Source organism: Oncorhynchus masou, chromosome 6 (assembly GCF_036934945.1).
Source record: "Oncorhynchus masou masou isolate Uvic2021 chromosome 6, UVic_Omas_1.1, whole genome shotgun sequence".
In the NCBI taxonomy this organism is placed as follows: domain Eukaryota; kingdom Metazoa; phylum Chordata; class Actinopteri; order Salmoniformes; family Salmonidae; genus Oncorhynchus; species Oncorhynchus masou.
Window position 1 is genome coordinate 59,950,072 of NC_088217.1, and position 19,619 is coordinate 59,969,690.

Below are 19,619 nucleotides of genomic sequence, written 5' to 3' on the forward strand. Positions count from 1 at the left end.
TTGTACTATTTTCTACATTGTAGAATAACAGCGAAGACATCAAATCTATGAAATAACACATATGCAATCATGTAGTAACCAAAAAAGTGTTATACAAATCAAAATATATTTTATATTTGAGATTCTTCAAAGTAGCCACCCAGCTTTGCAAACTCTTGGCATTCTCCCAACCAGATTCATGAGGTAGTCACCTGAAATGCATTGCAATTAACAGGTGTGCCTTGTTAAAAGTACATTTGTGGAATTTCTTTCCTTGTGAATGAATTTGAGACAATTATTTGTGTTGTGACAAGGTAGGGGTGGTTTGGTAAACCTATTTGGTAAAAGACCAAGTCCATATTATGGCAATAACAGCTCAAATAAGCAAGGAAAAATTACAATCCATCATTACTTTTAGACATGAAGGTCAGTCAAGGCTAGCCTGGCTCGAAGTCTCCATCCCCCTGCCCGAGGCAGTCCCATCCGTCTCCACCTCTTCCTTCCCAGTCATATTCCATCACGACCACCTTCATTGTGGGCAGCTCAATGGTGGGGGATGTTGGCCTGCCTACGATCTGGAAACCCGTATCCAACACTCCCTCCTGCCCAAGGTTCTGGCCAACTACTTTAATATTAACAACTTCGTAACTCTTCATTTTTAATGACCTCCGTGTTATGCAATCTGAGGAAAGGAGGGAGAACTACAAAATTATTTTAGCTTGTACAGGGTATAGAATAATTATTTCTGGCCCCTTCCCATGCTTTAAAAGGGGTGCAAAATGTTTCAGCCGCCTTGTTGCCCTTAACCTCTTACATCTATGGGGGCGCTATTTCATTTTTGGATGAAAAACGTTCCCGTTTTAAACAAGATATTTTGTCACAAAAAAGATGCTCGACTATGCATATAATTGATACCATTCGAAAGAAAACAGTCTGACGTGTCCAGAAATACCAAGATATTCTCTGTGTGTGCCCTAGAACGTGAGCTTCAGGCAAAACCAAGATGAGATGGCATCCAGGAAATGACAAGGATTTTTGAGGCTCTGTTTTCCATTGTCTCCTTATATGGCTGTGAATGCGAGAGGAGTGAGTCAACCTTTTCTGTCGTTTCCCCAAGGTGTCTGCAGCATTGTGACGTATTTGTGGGCAGATCATTGGAAGATTGACCATAAGAGACCACATTTACCAGGTGTCCGCCCGGTGTCCTGCGCCGAAATTGGTGCGCAAACCTCACCTGCCAGTATTTTTCCATGCGATACAGAGAGGAAAGCAAGCTTCCACGAACTGCATATCCATGAAGAGATATGTGAAAAAACACCTTGAGGACTGATTCCAAACAACGTTTGCCATGTTTCGGTCGATATTATGTAGTTAATCCGGAAAAAGTTTTACGTTGTAGGTGACTGAATTTTCGGTTCGTTTCGGTAGCCAGACGCAATGTAGAAAACGGAACAATTTCTCCTACACACAGACGCTTTCAGGAAAAACTGCGCATTTGGTATGTAACTGAGAGTCTCCTCATTGAAAACATCAGAAGCTCTTCAAAGGTAAATGATTTTATTTATTTGGTTATCTGGTTTTTGTGAAAATGTTGCGTGCTAAATGCTACTCAAAATGCTATGCTAGCTTTGCATACTCTTACACAAATTAGTCAATTTCTATGGTTCAAAAGCATATTTTGAAAATCTGAGATGACAGTGTTGTTAAGAAAAGGCTAAGCTTGAGAGCAGACGCATTATTTTCATTTTATTTGGGATTTTCAGAAATCGTTAACGTTGCGTTATGCTAATGAGCCCTGAGGCTTTAGTCACAAACCCGGATCCGGGATGGGGAGTTTCAAGAAGTTAAACACTTACCTGAAGAAACTTGCCAACAAAGGGAATGTCTCGTTTTGTGACAATTTTGATTTGATGTGGGAGCAACCAGCACTTTTTAAGAGAGACGAGATTCACACTAACCACAGGGGTTCTAGGATTTATTTGGGTCTGGTAGTGCTCCAGTCTTCCCTGTCATAATTAGCAACAGAGGACATGGAGAGCATACTATGTCCCATAGTACGGTTAACATTTTACTGTAGTGGGCTAAATCAGGGTCAGACAGAGTGTTTTTGGGTTGTCTTAAACAAATCCACTTTGAAACAGAAGTATAGGATGCTTTTGCTTTAGAGTGATAGACGTCATTTCCGGTCACAACTTGCAGACTTGTTTACGAGTTGCTGTGCGTTTTGTTGCCAACCTATTTTGCTACCTGACAACTTTACGGTTTTTACTTTTTAATTAGCATTTATATTTTTGTTTTTTTTCCCTCAACTTTTTCACTCCGGATGCTTTATCTGGACACAGTTCGTCAGGACCTCCAACAGCCGAAGCTAAGTCGTAACATTAACATGATGCCTTCTAATTGCAGTCGCTGTACTCATAATATACGGGAGAACGATCGCCTTACGGCGAGGATAGCTGTGCTACAAGCCCAGCTTCAGACGCAATCGTTAGGCAAGGATAATTTCAGTGTAGGAAAGGATGAAACAGTGTCTGTGCCACCAGTAAGTACAGATAGTAGTATAAATCCCCTGGCACAGTCCCCGCAGCCGGACAACTTTCTCACGGTTTCTGAAGGAAATGCTGTAGGAACGCTCAACCAGTGTCGCTCATTCAGCCGACAGAAACTTTCAACCGGTTTTCCCCATTAAGCAGCGAGTCGGAGTCAGAGGCCGAGTCTTCTCTGGTCTCTACTCCTCCCGTTACGGGGTCTGAGACAAATTGAAAACTCTAGTCATTGGCGACTCCATTACCCGCAGTATTAGACTTAAAACTAATCATCCAGCGATCATACACTGTTTACCAGGGGGCAGGGCTACCGACGTTAAGGCTAAAAGCTAGAAACATGTGTCGGCATCGAGTAATTGTCTCTGGCCCCCTCCCAGTGATGAGCTCTACAGCACTCACAACTCAATCGCTGGTTGAAAACTGTTAGCCAGCCTGCCAGCATAGTGGAGTCTGCCACTAGCACAGTCAGTATAGTCAGCTCAGCTATCACCATTGAGACCGTGTCTGTGCCTCGACCTAGGTTGGGCAAAACTAAAAATGGCTGTGTTCGCCTTAGCAATCTCAGTAGGATAAAGACCACCTCCATTCCTGTCATTATTGAAAGAGATCATGATACCTCACATCTCAAAATAGGGCTACTTAATGTTAGATCCCTTACTTCAAAGGCAATTATAGTCAATGAACTAAATCACTGATCATAATCTTGATGTGATTGGCCTGACTGAAACATGGCTTAAGCCTGATGAATTTACTGTGTTAAATGAGGCCTCACCTCCTGGCTACACTAGTGACCATATCCCCCGTGCATCCCGCAAAGCGGAGGTGTTGCTAACATTTACGATAGCAAATTTCAATTTACAACAAAAAAAATTACGTTTTCGTCTTTTGAGCTTCTAGTCATGAAATCTATGCAGCCAACTCAATCACTTTTTAGCTACTGTTTACAGGCCTCCAGCGTTCTTCATTGAGTTTCCTGAATTCCTATCGGACCTTGTAGTCATAGCAGATAATATTCTAATCTTTGGTGACATTAATATTCACATGGACAAGTCCACAGACCCACTCCAAAAGGCTTTCAGAGCTATCATCGACTCAGTGGGTTTTGTCCAACATGTCTCTGGACCCACTCACTGTCACAGTCATACTCTGGACCTAGTTTTGTCCCATGGAATAAATGTTGTGGATCTTAATGTTTTTCCTCATAATCCTGGACTATCGGACCACCATTTTATTACGTTTGCAATTGCAACAAATAGTCTGCTCAGACCCCAACCAAGGAACATCAAAAGTCGTGCTATAAATTCACAGACAACACAAAGATTCCTTGATGTCCTTCCAGATTCCCTCTGTCTACCCAAGGATGCCAGAGGACAAAAATCAGTTAACCACCTAACTGAGGAACTCAATTTCACCTTGCGCAATACCCTAGATGCAGTTGCACCCCTAAAAACTAAAAACATTTCTCATAAGAAACTAGCTCCCTGCTACACAGAAAATACCCGAGCTCTGAAGCAAGCTTCCAGAAAATTGGAACGGAAATGGCGTCACACCAAACTGGAAGTCTTCCGACTAGCTTGGAAAGACAGTACCGTGCAGTACCGAAGAGCCCTTACTGCTGCTCGATCATCCTATTTTTCTAACTTAATTGAGGAAAATAAGAACAATACGAAATTCTTTTTTGATACGGTCGCAAAGCTAACTAAAAAGCAGCATTCCCGAAGAGAGGATGACTTTCACTTTAGCAGTGATAAATTCATGAACTTCTTTGAGGAAAAGATTATGATTATTAGAAAGCAAATTACGGACTCCTCTTTAAATCTGCGTATTCCTTCAAAGCTCAGTTGTCCTGAGTCTGCACAACTCTGCCAGGACCTAGGATCAAGAGAGACGCTCAAGTGTTTTAGTACTATATCCCTTGACACAATGATGAAAATAATCATGGCCTCTAAACCTTCAAGCTGCATACTGGAACCTATTCCAACTAAACTACAGAAAGAGCTGCTTCCTGTGCTTGGCCCTCCTATGTTGAACATAATAAACGGCTCTCTATCCACCGGATGTGTACCAAACTCACTAAAAGTGGCAGTAATAAAGCCTCTCTTGAAAAAGCCAAACCTTGACCCAGAAAATATAAAAAACTATCGGCCTATATCGAATCTTCCATTCCTCTCAAAATGTTTTGAAAAGGCTGTTGCGCAGCAACTCAATGCCTTCCTGAAGACAAACAATGTATACAAAATGCTTCAGTCTGGTTTTAGACCCCATCATAGCACTGAGACTGCACTTGTGAAGGTGGTAAATGACATTTTAATGGCATCGGACCGAGGCTCTGCATCTGTCCTCGTGCTCCTAGACCTTAGTGCTGCTTTTGATACCATCAATCACCACAATTCTTTTGGAGAGATTGGAAACCCAAATTGGTCTACACGGACAAGTTCTGGCCTGGTTTAGATCTTATCTGTCGGAAAGATATCAGTTTGTCTCTGTGAATGGTTTGTCCTCTGACAAATCAACTGTAAATTTTGGTGTTCCTCAAGGTTCTGTTTTAGGAACACTATTGTTTTCACTATATATCTTACCTCTTGGGGATGTTATTCGAAAACATAATGTTAACTTTCACTGCTATGCGGATGACACACAGCTGTACATTTCAATGAAACATGGTTAAGCCCCAAAATTGCCCTTGCGAGAAGCATGTGTTTCAGACATAAGGAAGTGGATGGCTGCAAACTTTCTACTTTTAAATTCGGACAAAACAGCGATGCATGTTCTAGGTCCCAAGAAACAAAGAGATCTTCTGTTGAATCTGACAATTAATCTTAATGGTTGTACAGTCGTCTCAAATAAAACTGTGAAGGACCTCAGTGTTACTCTGGACACTGATCTCTCTTCTGAAGAACATATCAAGACCATTTCAAGGACAGCTTTTTTCCATCTACGTAACATTGCAAAAATCAGAAACTGTCTGTCCAAAAATGATGCAGAAAAATTAATCCATGCTTTTGTCAATTCTAGGTTAGACTACTGCAATGCTCTATTTTCCGGCTACCCGGATAAAGCACTAAATAAACTTCAGTTAGTGCTAAATACGGCTGCTAGAATCCTGACTAGAACCAAAAAATTTGATCATATTACTCCAGTGATAGCCTCCTTACACTGGCTTCCTGTCAAAGCAAGGACTGATTTCAAGGTTTTACTGCTAACCTACAAAGCATTACATGGGCTTGCTCCTACCTATCTCTCTGATTTGGTCCTGCCGTACATACCTACACGTACGCTACGGTCACAAGACGCAGGCCTCCTTAATTGTCCCTAGAATTTCTAAGCAAACAGCTGGAGGCAGGGCTTTCTCCTATAGAGCTCCATTTTTATGGAACGGTCTGCCTACCCATGTCAGAGACGCAAACTCGGTCTCAACCTTTAAGTCTTTACTGAAGACTCATCTCTTCAGTGGGTCATATGATTGAGTGTAGTCTGGCCCAGGAGTGGGAGGGTGAACGGAAAGGCTCTGGAGCAACGAACGACCCTTGCTGTCTCTGACTGGCCGGTTCCCCTCTTTCCACTGGGATTCTCTGCCTCTAACCCTATTACAGTGGCTGAGTCACTGGCTTACTGGGGTTCTCTCATGCCGTCCCTGGAAGGGGTGCGTCACCTGAGTGGGTTGATTCACTGATATGGTCATCCTGTCTGGGTTGCTGCTGCTCCAGTTTCAACTATTCTGCTTGTGATTATTATTATTTGTCCATGCTGGTCATTTATGAACATTTGAACATCTTGGCCATGTTCTGTTATAATCTCCACCTGGCAAAGCCAGAAGAGGACTGGCCACCCCACATAGCCTGGTTCCTCTCTAGGTTTCTTCCTAGGTTTTGGCCTTTCTAGGGAGTTTTTCCTAGCCACCGTGCTTCTACATCTGCATTGCTTGCTGTTTGGGGTTTTAGGCTGGGTTTCTGTACATTACTTTGAGATATCAGCTGATGTACGAAGGGCTATATAAATAAATTTGAATTTGATTTATAGACCTCACACATATGATTAAGCGCTTAAATATGAAGACACCTTTACCATGTCAGATATAGAGTTTAAATGTATGCATGTTTGAGTTTGCATCCCAATATTACACGTTATATACATTGCAGAACACTGAAATATAACAAAACTGTTTGAGATTGAAACACCAGATTTCCGGCTGTTTTTTTGACAGGTTTATTCATTGTGAAAAATATTAATAACACTCCACCCACGAGATCACTAGAGGGAGATTTTGGTATTTGACTGCAGGTTAGGGCTACTGTAAGTAACCTAGTTTATTTTCCTTCTAACTCCCCTCAATAACTATGTAATACCTTGTCATCCTCTCTAAATATTAAATTGTTCATTGATCTCTAAATAATAAGTTGTTCATATGCAATGATTTTATTATTTACAATGGCATTGATATTTTCATGCTAACTAAACCTGAGGATTTTAGTTCTCTACAAAAAACAGCCCACCTTGTATATTTTAGTGTAGAAATCACTGCTTTTTTTGGTTACGCCAAAATATGGCAGGGTTATTATTCTTGGAGATCTGTGGGTTGCCCAAGCTATGCACCAGCAGGGGAGTTTCTTAACCTGTTAGAATCCTTTAACTTTGTGTTACATGCCACAGGGCCTACACACAACAAAGGCCATACTCTTGATCTTGTACTGTTCTATGGTCTGAATAGTAATAACTTGGAAACTATTGATGTGTGTCTCTGACCATCTTCATTGTTTTTAAAATGCTTTCTCCTCCTCCTATTAATGTGTCTGTCACCACTCGCTCTCGCATCATTAGCTCCACAACTGCTAGTAGACTTACACATGCTTTTCTATCCGGCACCACTGACCCTGTTAGTTGCCTTCACAATAAAGATTTGGTGAATAGTTTCAATTATATATGTCAGCCTACTTTAGACTCAGTGGCACCAGTTAAAACCAGTAATAAATTGTCTGTCAGTGTCTCAACCTGGTTAAATTACCACACTTGTGCTTTAAAAATTGAACTTAGAAAGGCTAAATGTAAACGGAAGACCTGCAAACTTTTTGATTTGAACCTTTATTTAACTAGGCAATTCAGTTAAGAACAAATTCTTATTTACAATGACAGCCCAAAGGGGAACAGTGGGTTAACTGCCTTATTCAGGGGCAGAATGACACATTTTTACCTTGTCAGCTCAGGGATTCGATCCAGCAACCTTTCGGTTACTGGCGCAATGCTCTAACGACCAGGCTTTTATGAGATAATGAAGGATCTGATGAGAAATTTCAATGTTACTGTTAAAAATGCAAAAGTAAATCACTTCTCTACCCTGATCTCTGAGGATTCCCACAACTGAAAAATTCAGTTTGAGACAATTGAGCATGTTGTTAGTGCCCCACGCAACTTGTTCAGGATAGGGGGCAGTATTTCCCCTTTGGATTAATTGTGTGCCCATAGTAAACTGCATAAAAATCTGTCCTAAATTGCTAATATATGCATATTATTATTATTATTGGATAGAAAACACTCTGAAGCTTCTAAAACCGTTTGAATTATGTCTGTGAGTATAACAGAACTCACAGGGCAGGCAATCTTCCAAACTAGTTTTGGAATCCTGAAAGTCGGGGCAACTTTGACGTCATCACCCCCTCCCTTCCCAACCAGTTATGGATCTGGAAACACTTCCTATGTCTTCCACTAGATGTCCTCATTCAGTAGAGTGTTTAATGGTGCATATGTTGTGAACTTTGACCCAATGGGGTGAAAAACAGTAGGTGTCACGAGGATTTTCATGTGCGTGAAGGCGCGCTTTGGACAGAGAGCTTCCTTTGTTCCAGTCAGCCCCAGATGAACTAGGATTGTCCGGTTGGAATGCCATTAGTTTTGTACGTTTATAACATCCTGAAGCTTGATTCTGCACTTAGTTTGACCAGTTTCGTCGACCTGTAATATGTATTTTGGAAGTTTTGATGCGCAATTATTCTGGACCAGAAGTCATTTTTGGGGCATTTGAGCTGAAAGTGGTAGCATATGCTACTACATGGACACTAGAATTGAACATTATGAAACAAAATTATGTATTGGGTAAGTACGACTCCTTCCACTACATTCTGATCGAAGACCATCAAAGGTAAGGGAATATTTATGTTGTAATTTTGTATTTCTGTTGACTCCAACATAGCGGAGAAATATTGTTACGTCTGAGCGCCGTCTCAGATTATTGCATAGTAAACTAATTCCGTAACGTAAAAAAAATGGGACACAGCGGTTGCATTAAGAACCAGTGTATCTTTCTAACTATATGTAGAACATGTATCTTTAGGCAAAGTCTATGATGAGTATTTCTGTTATCTGGCGTAGCTTTCTATATTTTCTCCGGACATTTTGGAGAATTTTCTGAACATGGCGTCAATGTAAACCGAGATTTATGGATATAAAATGCATATTATCGAACAAAACATAAATGTACTGTGTAACATGTCATATTACTGTCATCTGATGAAGATTTTCAAAAGGTTAGTGAATGATTTTTCTTTTAATCCTGCTTTTGTTATTTTATCTTTTGTTGGACAAAATGGCTACGTTTGTTCTTTGTTTTGGTGGTGGTCTAACATAAATATATGCTGTGTTTTTGCCGTAAAACATAAAAAAATCTGACATGCTGGGTAGATGAACAAGGTGTTTCTTTCATTTGAGGTATTGGACTTATTAATGTGTTGAGGTTAAATATTTCTAAGAATATTTTTGCATTCCCTGCGCCACCGTTTGAGTTGAACGTGTAGTTCCCGCTTGGGAACCCATGGCGTCAACAGGTTTTAACAGTTACAGGCTCGCATCCCCTGATCTCTGCTAACTGTTTTTACAATTATTTACAGAAAATATAGAAATGATTCGATCCCAGAATGACAGTAGCTGGCACCATACTAGCATTTCTGGTCAGGAGGGACTTGAGGCAACTACTCTGAGACCGTCTACTACTTCCTTTTGCTCCTTTCAGGAGCATTTTAGCCCCTGCTTGACACCCTTTGGACGTGGTCCCTACTAGACTACTGAAAGATGCCTAAGCAGTGGATGTCGATAAAGGCAGGCCCCTGCACCTCTCTGGCTGGGTTAAATGTGGAAGACACGTTTCAGTTGAAGGCATTCAGTTGTACAACTGACTAGGTATCTCCCTTTCTATTTACCAATCAGACCCAGTGACCAATCAAGTGTAGCTGCCCTTCACTAGTGTCTTGCTGACATCAGATATTAGATGTCTGACAATTTTCTCCAGCTTAATAATGAAAAGATCAGAGGTTGTTGTATTTTTTCCCCTCACCTTGCTAGAATTCGATTGTAGATGTGCGTGGTCATTTGTTAACAAATGCAAAGCCTACAGCCAGAATCCTTGGTGTCTTCTTTGACCCTGACCTAAACCTCGAGCTGCAAGTAAAAAAGGTTGTCCAGTCTTGCTTTTATCATCTAAGAAATAACGTTGAAGTCAAGTCTTTTATCTTAGTCCATGATCTGAAGAAATGTATAGATGCTTTTATTTCCTCACACCTAGATCACTGTAACTCTTTGTATACCTATCTCAGTCAGAAATCACTCCATCGTTTACAGTTAGTTCAAAATGCTTGGCTTTTCACAGGCACCAGGACATGTAACCATGTAACAACTTTTTCAGCTTCTCTGCACTGACTACCAGTCACTTTTAGAATAAACTAAACATTTGTATTAATCACGTTTAAGGCTAGGCTTGGATAAGCCCCATCCTATATCTTAGACATTTTACATCCTTAAGAGCCAGGATGCAGCATAAGATCCTCTGACAGGGCACTGTTGACTATTCCAGGACTAAAATGGAAGGAGACTGGCCATTTGCTACTAGACTTTGGAATAGTCTGCCAAAAGATATCAGGCATGCAGATTCAGTGCACCTTTTTATGTGCCTCCTGAAGATACACTTACAGTAAAACTACGATTTGAATGCATGATCTGAATTAGGTATCTTAAAAAAAACATTGTATTCCTCATTCCACTTGTTTTTGTTAGTACTTTTATTTAATTGTATTATTTTATGATGTGAAGCAGTTTGTTATTTGTATGGAAAAGCACAATACAAATAAAGTTCTTATAAAGAAGGGAAAAGAGTGTGATGTGTCAGTGTATGAGTGAGCGAGCAGGTTTTGTGTGTGTGTGTGTGGGAGAGAGTCAGGGGAGCTTAGGGGTTGGCCAAGGTGAAGAGGTGGGGCTTTAGGAAGGACAGAAAGATGGTGATGGACTCAGATTCACGGATGGCTGGAAGGAGGGAGTTCCAGAGCCTTGGAGTAACCCTGGAGAAGGCCCTGTCACTAAAGGTGTTGAAGGGCTTTGTAGGTCAGAAGGAGGATCAGAAGATAGGCCATCTTTCTAAATAACAATTTGTTATTAACTGACTTGCCTCGTTAAATAATGGTTAGATAAATACAAAAATACATATAAAAAGGAGACAGTGGCGTTCACAGAGACAAGGAGTTCACAGAGGGCGGGGGTGATGTGATGCCAGGACTTAGTGTGGGTGAGAAGTCATTAGGAGCTTTTGGAGGGAGCTTGCATTGATGCCGGAAAGTAGTGAGTTGCAGTAGTCCAGACAAGAGGTGACGAATGCGTGGATGAGGGCTTCAGCAGGAGGATGGGAGAAGGAGCATCTGACTTTGACAGTATTGCAGAGGTGGAATAATTACAATTTTTAACAGTTTGTCAGATGTGGTGGTCAAAGGATAGGGTAGAGTCCAGAATGGGGGCAAGGTTGCATGTGTATGGGGAGGAGGAGACGATGGTGTCAATCAATGGTGAGGGTGATGTAGGCAACTTTGCTAAGTGTGGTTTTGGGGCCTATGAGATGCCCTCTACACACATGCACTCCTGTCTGGTGATGTCAAAGGCGGCCTCAGGTCAAGCAAGTCTACCATGAGAACAGGAGACTCCTGAGCTATGAAAAGGCTTGAGCAAATCCACCAAACACCCTTGTCTAGCTCAGTATCTGTGTCACTTCGGTACTCACAAGCGATGATGTTGCCATATCGGTTCTTGTTGCGGTTCTCATCCTTCTTGGCAGTCTCCCATGGGGCCGCCTGTCCTTCCGTCAGACCCTGAAATCACATCATACACTATCAAACATTGCTGCAGACCAGAGTGTGTACACAAACCTGCACACACACACACACACACACACACACACTCACGCACACAGTGAAAATAACAACATTGCTGTCAAAATAATAACTTACTTGAGAACATACAGTATAAAACCGCTAACATTGGAGGAACCAGTATGCAAAAGGGTTGTAAAATGTAAAACAATGATTACTGACATAATTTTGTTATGATACAGTGAAATGTAGCATAACAAGATGAACGTTTTACGTGTTAAAAAACAGAAAGTCAATACTACTTGAAAGGTACCATTCCTCCAGCCACAAACTCTCTCTGTGTGAAAGGTTTTGATTTGTTGACTCAAATAACTTGTTGATGAAAAGAGGCTTGCTCATCATGTATTGTTCACTTTTCACTAATGGACCATGTTAGGACTCGCCTGCTAACCATATACTGTATATTGAATACCTCATTAATAGGCATATCAGTATATCATAGGAGGCTGGTGGGAGGAGCTGTAGGATGACAGGCTCATTGTAATGGCTGGAATGGAATACAGTGCATTCAGAAAGTACTCAGACCACTTGACTTTTTCCACATTTTGTTACGTTACAGTATTATTCGAAATTGATTAAATCTTTTTGTGCCTCATCAATCTACACACAATAACCCATAATGACAAAGCGAAAATAGGTTTTTAGAATTTTTAGCAAAGTTATTAAAAAAACAAAAAACAGATACCTTATTTACATAGGTATTTAGACCCTTTGCTATGAGACTTGAAATTGAGGTCAGGTGCATCCTGTTTCCATTGATCATCCATTAAGATGTTTCTACAACTTGATTGGAGTCTACCTGTGGTAAATTAAATTCATTGGACATGATTTTGAAAGGCACACAACTGTCTATATAATGTCACACAGTTGACAGTGCATGGCAGAGCAAAAACAAAGCCTTGAGGTCTAAGGAATTGGCCGTAGAGCTCCGAGACAGGATTATGTTGAGGCACAGATCTGGGGAAGGGTACCAAAACATATCTGTAGCATTGAAGGTAACCAAGAACACAGTGGCCTCCATAATTCTTAAATGGAAGAACTTTGGAACCACCAAAGGCTCTTCCGAGAGCTAGCCACCCGAACAAGCAGAACAATCGGGGGAAAAGGGCCAAGATCAGGGAGGTGACCAAGAACCCAATGGTCACTCTAACAGAGCTCCAGAGTTCTTCTGTGGAGATGGGAGAACCTTCCAGAAGGACAACCATCTTTGCATCACTCCATCAATCCAGCATTTATGGTAGAGTGGACAGAAGGAAGCCACTCATCAGTAAAAGACACATGACAGCCCGCTTGGAGTTTGCCAAAAGGCACCTAAAGGACTCTCAGACCAAGGTACAAGGTAATTGAGGTAGATACAGTTGAAGTCGGAAGTTTTACATACACTTAGGTTGGAGTCATTAAAACTCGTTTTTCAACCACTCCACACATTTCTTGTTAACAAACTATAGTTTTGGCAAGTCGGTTAGGACATATACTTTGTGGATAACAACCGTGGCAGAAGTGTATATGATTAGTCAAAAAGGTTTGTGCGAAAAGGTTCAATGCAGAAAGGTAAAGTTAACCAAATAGCTACCAGGACTAACTATTTAGCAGTCTTATGGCTTGTTGGTAGAATCTGTTCTAGACTTTGTGCATCATTATCAAAGGGAACAGTCTATGACTTGGGCGGCTGGAATCTTTGACAATTTTTAGGACCTTCCACAGACATCGCCTGGTATAGAGGTCCTGGATGGTAGGGAGCATGGGCCCTGTGATGTACTGGGCCTTCCGCTCTACCCTCTGTAGTACATTAACCTCAGTCGGATGCAAAGCAGATGCCATACCAAGCTGTGATGCAGACTGTCAAGATGCTCTCAATGGTGAAGCTGTAGAACGTTTTGAGGATCTGAAGGCCCATGACAAATCTTTTCAGCCTGAGGGGGAAGAGGCGTTGTCATGCCCTCTTCACGACTGTATTGGTGTGTTAAGACCATGATAGACCCTTAGTGATGTGGGCACCGAGGAACTTGAAGCTCTCAACCCGCTTTCGGCTCTCCATTTCTTGTAGTCAGTGAACCGCTCGTTCGTCCTCTCTATGCCCACTGTAACACTTTTAAAACACTTGTTTTGATTGTCAGTGTACTACCGCGTCAGTCATTTGATGGATGTACTGCTCAACAAAAAGATGGCTTTTAGTAGATGTTTATGACTGAGACATTGAGAAGGATGAAGATTCAAATATTCAGTTTGTCAGAAGCACTGCAATAAATATGAGCTGACATTATATATATATATTTTGTATTTAGTTCTCTGTTTTGTTCATCCAGGTTCAAGTTTTTCTATTTTTTTTATAGGTTTTCGCTTTCAAAAATCACGAAATTGGATGTTGTAAGTAACATTTTTTACATTCGATTTTTCTCTGTAGTTACCCTTTAATTGCAAGAGTGCACCAGCCAGTGACCATTGTTTGGTTAGCAATGTTTCTGTAGCGCTAATGTGATTGCAAAGTTTGCAAAACAAATGGCCACTGGATTGATGCAAATGACCATGATATCATTCTGGCAAAATTGAGAAGGTTTTTTGGAAAGCCTTTCAATTTACTAGGGTTGTCATTACATTAACACCAATGCTAATGGCTACACAAGGTGGTAGACAAACAGACAGGGGTCCTTCCTGTTTACAATTTGCTTAATTAAGGCAAATCAGTTAAGAACAAATTCTTATTTACAATGACAGCCTACCTGGGAACAGTGGGTTAACTGCCTTGTTCAGGGGGAGAACAAAATATTTCACTGAGTCACTGATGCATTTTGTTAATGTCTTATGATAATGTTTGGCAAATTCATGAATGTTCTACTAAGTTCAATACATTTTTGAATATTATTGAATTGCGTTTTTAATTTCTGGATTCCGTGAATCTGGCAATGTTCTCCAATTTTATAGGGACCTAATGATGTCCTATGCAATGTGACAAAAATGTAGTTGTTTTGTCCTTCTTTGGATACACTCTAATATACAGAGAACCTAACAAAGTGGAATGCAACTAAAATGGAGTTGTTTGTCCTTCGCTGGATCATCTCAACTGTACAGAAAATGTAAAGTAGCACGCTTGATGGTGAAATTGGCTAAGTAGAGAGTGTTTGTGTGGTTAACAGGCTGCTCAAGGGAGGCCATATGGACTGTGTGCTATTTTTGCATTCCTGTATAAAAAAACATAGGGGCAAATCTGTCACCGCTGCCTAATTAATGCAGAATTGTCCTTTAGCATGCATTAAAGGATATCTATGCTAAACTGCCGATACAACAAGCTTTCTCTTGCACAGCTTCACTTGCAGACAACAACATACCATTTGACCCATTTACCAGACGTTGATTCCTCATTGCCCAGTCCACTGAAAAATTGATTTACTGTCTTGCCCCCAAACAGGGAGTTTATTATTAAGGTCAAAGGTGAATGCTTTCTGAGGGAAGTCTGTAATCCACTCCCTCCGATTACTTCCTGTTAGAGCTGTAATATCCTGTTGCCCATCTCTGTCGTGATTGGCCGTGGCATAAATGGCTTTCTCTCTCTCTGCCCTCTGTAACAACACAGGCAGCCGTGATTGTAAAGACCCTGAGAATTCTACTCCATCATGGCACATCTGTCTTCTTCCTGAGCGTGAAATAGAGCTACTCGCCAACACTGGCTCAGGTCCACACCACTCAGAAATTGCACTAACAGATATACTGTACAGCAAGACACACTGAGGATGATTGATGGGTATATTCTCAGAGCTTTCTGTTTCTCTATATAAATTGTAGACGCCCTTCATATTAGTGGATTCGGCTATTTCAGCCACACCCGTTGCTGACAGGTGTATAGAATTGAGCACACAGCCATGCAATCTTCATAGACAAACATTGGCAGAAGAATGGCCCATACTGAAGAGTTCAGTGACATTCAACGTGCCGCCGTCATAGGATGCCACCTTCCCAACAAGTCAGTTCATTGAAATTTCTGCCCTGCTAGAGCTGGCCCGGTCAACTGTAAGAACTGTTATTGTGAGGTGGAAATGTCTAGGAGTAACAACGGCTCAGCCACAAAACGGAATCGCCGAACTGTTCGTCCGGAGCTTCATGAAATGGCTTTCCATGGCCAAGAGGCCGCACACAAGCTTAAGATCACAGTGGAAATGTGTTCTCTGGAGTGATGAATCACACTTCACCATCTGGCAGTCCGACGGAAGAACCTGGGTTTATGGCGGATGCCAGGAAAACACGACCTCCCCAATGCAGTGCAAACTGTAAAGTTTAGTGGAGGAATAATGTTCCGGGGCTGTTTTTCATGGTTGGGCTAGTTCCCTTAGTTCCAGTGAAGGGTCATCTTAAAGCTACACCATGCAAAGACATGCTAAACTATTCTGTGATTAAGTGAGTTTGAACGGGGTATGGTTTGGGGAACGCCCTTTCCTGTTTCAGCATTACAATGCCACGTGCACAAAGCGAGGTCCATACATAAATAGTTTGTCGAGATCGGTGTGGAAGAACTTGACTGGCCTGCACAGAGCCCTGACCTCAACCCCATCAAACACCTTTTTGGATGAATTGGAACGCCGACTCCGAGTCAGACCAACATCAGTGCCCGACCTCACTAATGCTCTTGTAGCTGAATGGAAGCAAGTCCCCGCAGCAATGTTCCAACATGTAGTGGAAAGTCTTCCCAGAAGAGTGGATGCTGTTGTAGCAGAAATATTTGCAGAAAAGGGGGGACCAACTCCATATTAACGACAATGATTTTGGAATGAGATATTCGACAAGCAGGTGTCCACAATTTTTTTACCATTTAGTGTACGTCTGGACGTTTCTCATCTAATCAAGCAACTCTAGAAAGAGCTTTGCACTGAAATAGACCTATGGCATTCGCTTCAACCTGACAGCATAATTGCTGTGCATAAATAAAATATATGGATTTGTGGCATTTTGAATGCATACTCAACCTGGACTTCACCATGGCAGATGGTTGAAATTGAATGCTTGTTATTAGTACAGGAACTCTATGGTTTTACAATGGCAAGCCTACATTAGTAATCAAAGTGTGCATCCCAAATGGCACTATATTCTGAACATTGAGCACTACTTTTGACCAGAGCCTTATGGACCCTAGTCAAAAGTAGTGTACTATGACTGGGCAGCCAGACTAACTTTCCATTTAATTAATCAGATAGGTTCCTGTGCTGAAAGAAACAGCCAGGACACAGCCAGAACAAAGCAAGGCCAAATTTACAGGGGCATCTTTTATGCTGTAAAATCAGCCTCTAAAGTCCATTGCGTGCGAGATGGTGCTGTCGAGCAAGATGAGTGCGGCGAGCGCACAGACCAATCGAGAGAGCAGAATGTGATCGAGGGCAGCAGGACGCGCAAATTAAACTTGAGATGCAAGTGTGACTTTGAGTGAGCAGAACATCATTGTTGCACCAAAATATTAATTAGAGAGCAGATATTTTTGTTTTGTCTTGCAGATTTACTCTCTGAAGTGAAAATGGATGGCCCTCCCTTCAGAAAAATATATTTTACCTAAGCCCTCCCTGAACGATTGAAAAAAAAACAAGTGACCCTCCCCTACAGTATACCCAAAATAATAGTTACAACTGCAGTGCATCTCCTCCTCGTGGACTGCACCAGCTTTGCCAGTTCTTGCTATGAGATGTTACCCCACTCTTCCACCAAGGCACCTGCAAGTTCCCAGTTCTGGGGTATTTGCCCTAGCCCTCACCGTCCGATCCAACAGGTCCAAGACATGCTCAATGGGATTGAGATCCGTGCTCTTTGCATGACGGACCCTCCACCTCCAAATCAATCCCGCTCCGGAGTACAGGCCTCGGTGTAACGCTCATTCCTTCGACGCTAAACGCGAATGTGACCATCACCCCTGGTGAGACAAAACCGCGACTCGTCAGTGAAGAGCACTTTTTGCCTGTCCTGTCTGGTCCAGCGACGGTGGGTTTGTGCCCATAGGCAACGTTGTTGTCTGTGATGTCTGGTGAGGACCTGCCTTACAATAGGTGTAACTCGGGCAGTTGTTGTTGCCATCTTGTATCTGTCCCGCAGATGTGGTGTTGGGATGTACTGATACTGTGCAGCTGTTGTTACACGTGGTCTGCCACTGCGAGGACAATCAGCTGTCCATCCTGTCTCCCTGTAGCGCTGTGTTAGGCGTCTCACAGTATGGACATTGCAATTTATTGCCCTGGCCACATCTGCAGTCCTCGTGCCTCCTTGCAGCATGCCTAAGGCTCATTCACGCAGATGAGCAAGGACCCTGGGCATCTTTCTTTTGGTGTTTTTCAGAGTCAGTAGAAAGGCCTTTTTGGTGTCCTAGGTTTTCACTGTGACCTTAATTGCCTACCGTCTGTAAGCTGTTAGTGTCTTAACGACCATTCCACAGGTGCATGTTCGTTAATTGTTTATGGTTCATTGAACCAGCATGGGAACCAGTGTTTAAACCATTTACAATGAAGATCTGTGAAGTTATTTGGATTTTTACTAATTATCTTTGAAAAACAGGGTCCTGAAAATGGGATGTTTTTTTTTGTTTGCTGCATTTAGTAAATGCATGGCATGAATCTATCATCGTATTTGCAGGTCCAAGATAAAAAAAATGCCTTTTATAAACATTTTATGCAACTCTGTGTAATTTTACATATTAGCGCAAACAAATTACTGGAATTAGGGGCTAAGAATGGACAGAGAGATGTGCATTTGTCCATCTTATCATATATTTCTCTAACTCCAAATCAGTGTGTCTTGTTTGCAACGAAACTGTCCCTGTTTGCAAATAATTAAATCAGATAAATACATCATTGGCAGGAAACATATTGTTTTTAATAAATTCAATCATAGTATTGGCAAGCTTCTCATCTTCGCGCTCTCCTTCTCAGACTGAATAGAATATAGGCTAGTCCACACGCAAGATAGTGCATTTTTGGGACTAGATCTAATCGACAACAAGAAATTCTGAGTAAACTTTTGACTCCTCCTGAACTAACCCCGTGGCCCTAACCAGCACAGCAATTGCTTAAGAAGCACACCAAAAAATGTACAGCAAGACCAGAGCATGCTGGGCTCAGGGTTGGAATATCCAATGCAGTGTGTAATGCAGCCTAGTTTTATTTTCACCATCCCGACAGCTGTTTTAGGAATATAACTTGATCTGTGCTTCTCCGAAAATGCACTTCATAGCCTATAGCCTGTAGGCTATATATCATTTGATTGAGATCATACTAAATAGCTTATAGAGATGAGGGGTGGCATCAGTATACAGTGCATTTGGGAATTATTCAGACCCCTTGACTTTTCCACATTTTGTTACGTTGCAGCCTTTCTGTTTTACTCTTCTCTTCAAACTACACAATACCCCATAATGACCAAGCAAAAATGTTTTTTTAAACAGAAATATGACATCAGAACATTTAATAAGTACTTTGCTGAAGCAACTTTGGCAGAGATTAGAACCTTGAGAAGGAGGACTTGGAAGACCAGCATTACTGGGAAAGTGTGGCAGAGGAGGGAGAGGCAGGGTGAGGAGAACAGACAGGAAAGTCTCTCACTGTGGAAGACATCCCTGATTGAGATGGGTTGAGGGAGAGCCAAGCGAGATTAAAATCCAAACTAAATAGCCAATATTGTAAACCACTAACTGCATACTTTGAGATACAGTCTATTTGAAATACATATTTGATTTCTTTAACTCTGGCAGTTTTTGAGCAATTACAATAAAAGAGAATGACATCTAACGATATTCTCTCTCTCTCCATGCAGGCCTACTTTCACTATGTGGTGGGGAAGTTGTTCTCAGCTTAGCTGACAGCGATAGGACATACATCAGTCCTCTCTATCCCAAGTACTTCTCTCTGCATAGTACTCTGGGTACTTCGTGCAGGTAACCATGACTTCTATCATC

The 19,619-nt window shown here is 41.6% G+C and overlaps 1 protein-coding gene across 1 annotated transcript in view; it reads right to left on the reverse strand.

The window, feature by feature from the left end:
• Nucleotides 1–19,619, reverse strand: part of LOC135542364 (receptor-type tyrosine-protein phosphatase T-like) — a 553,030-nt gene that overhangs the window by 107,710 nt on the left and 425,701 nt on the right. Inside the window, exon 18 of the mRNA XM_064969287.1 lies at nt 11,554–11,641. Coding sequence (XP_064825359.1) covers nt 11,554–11,641 — 88 coding nt within the window. The remainder of the gene's footprint in view (nt 1–11,553; nt 11,642–19,619) is intronic.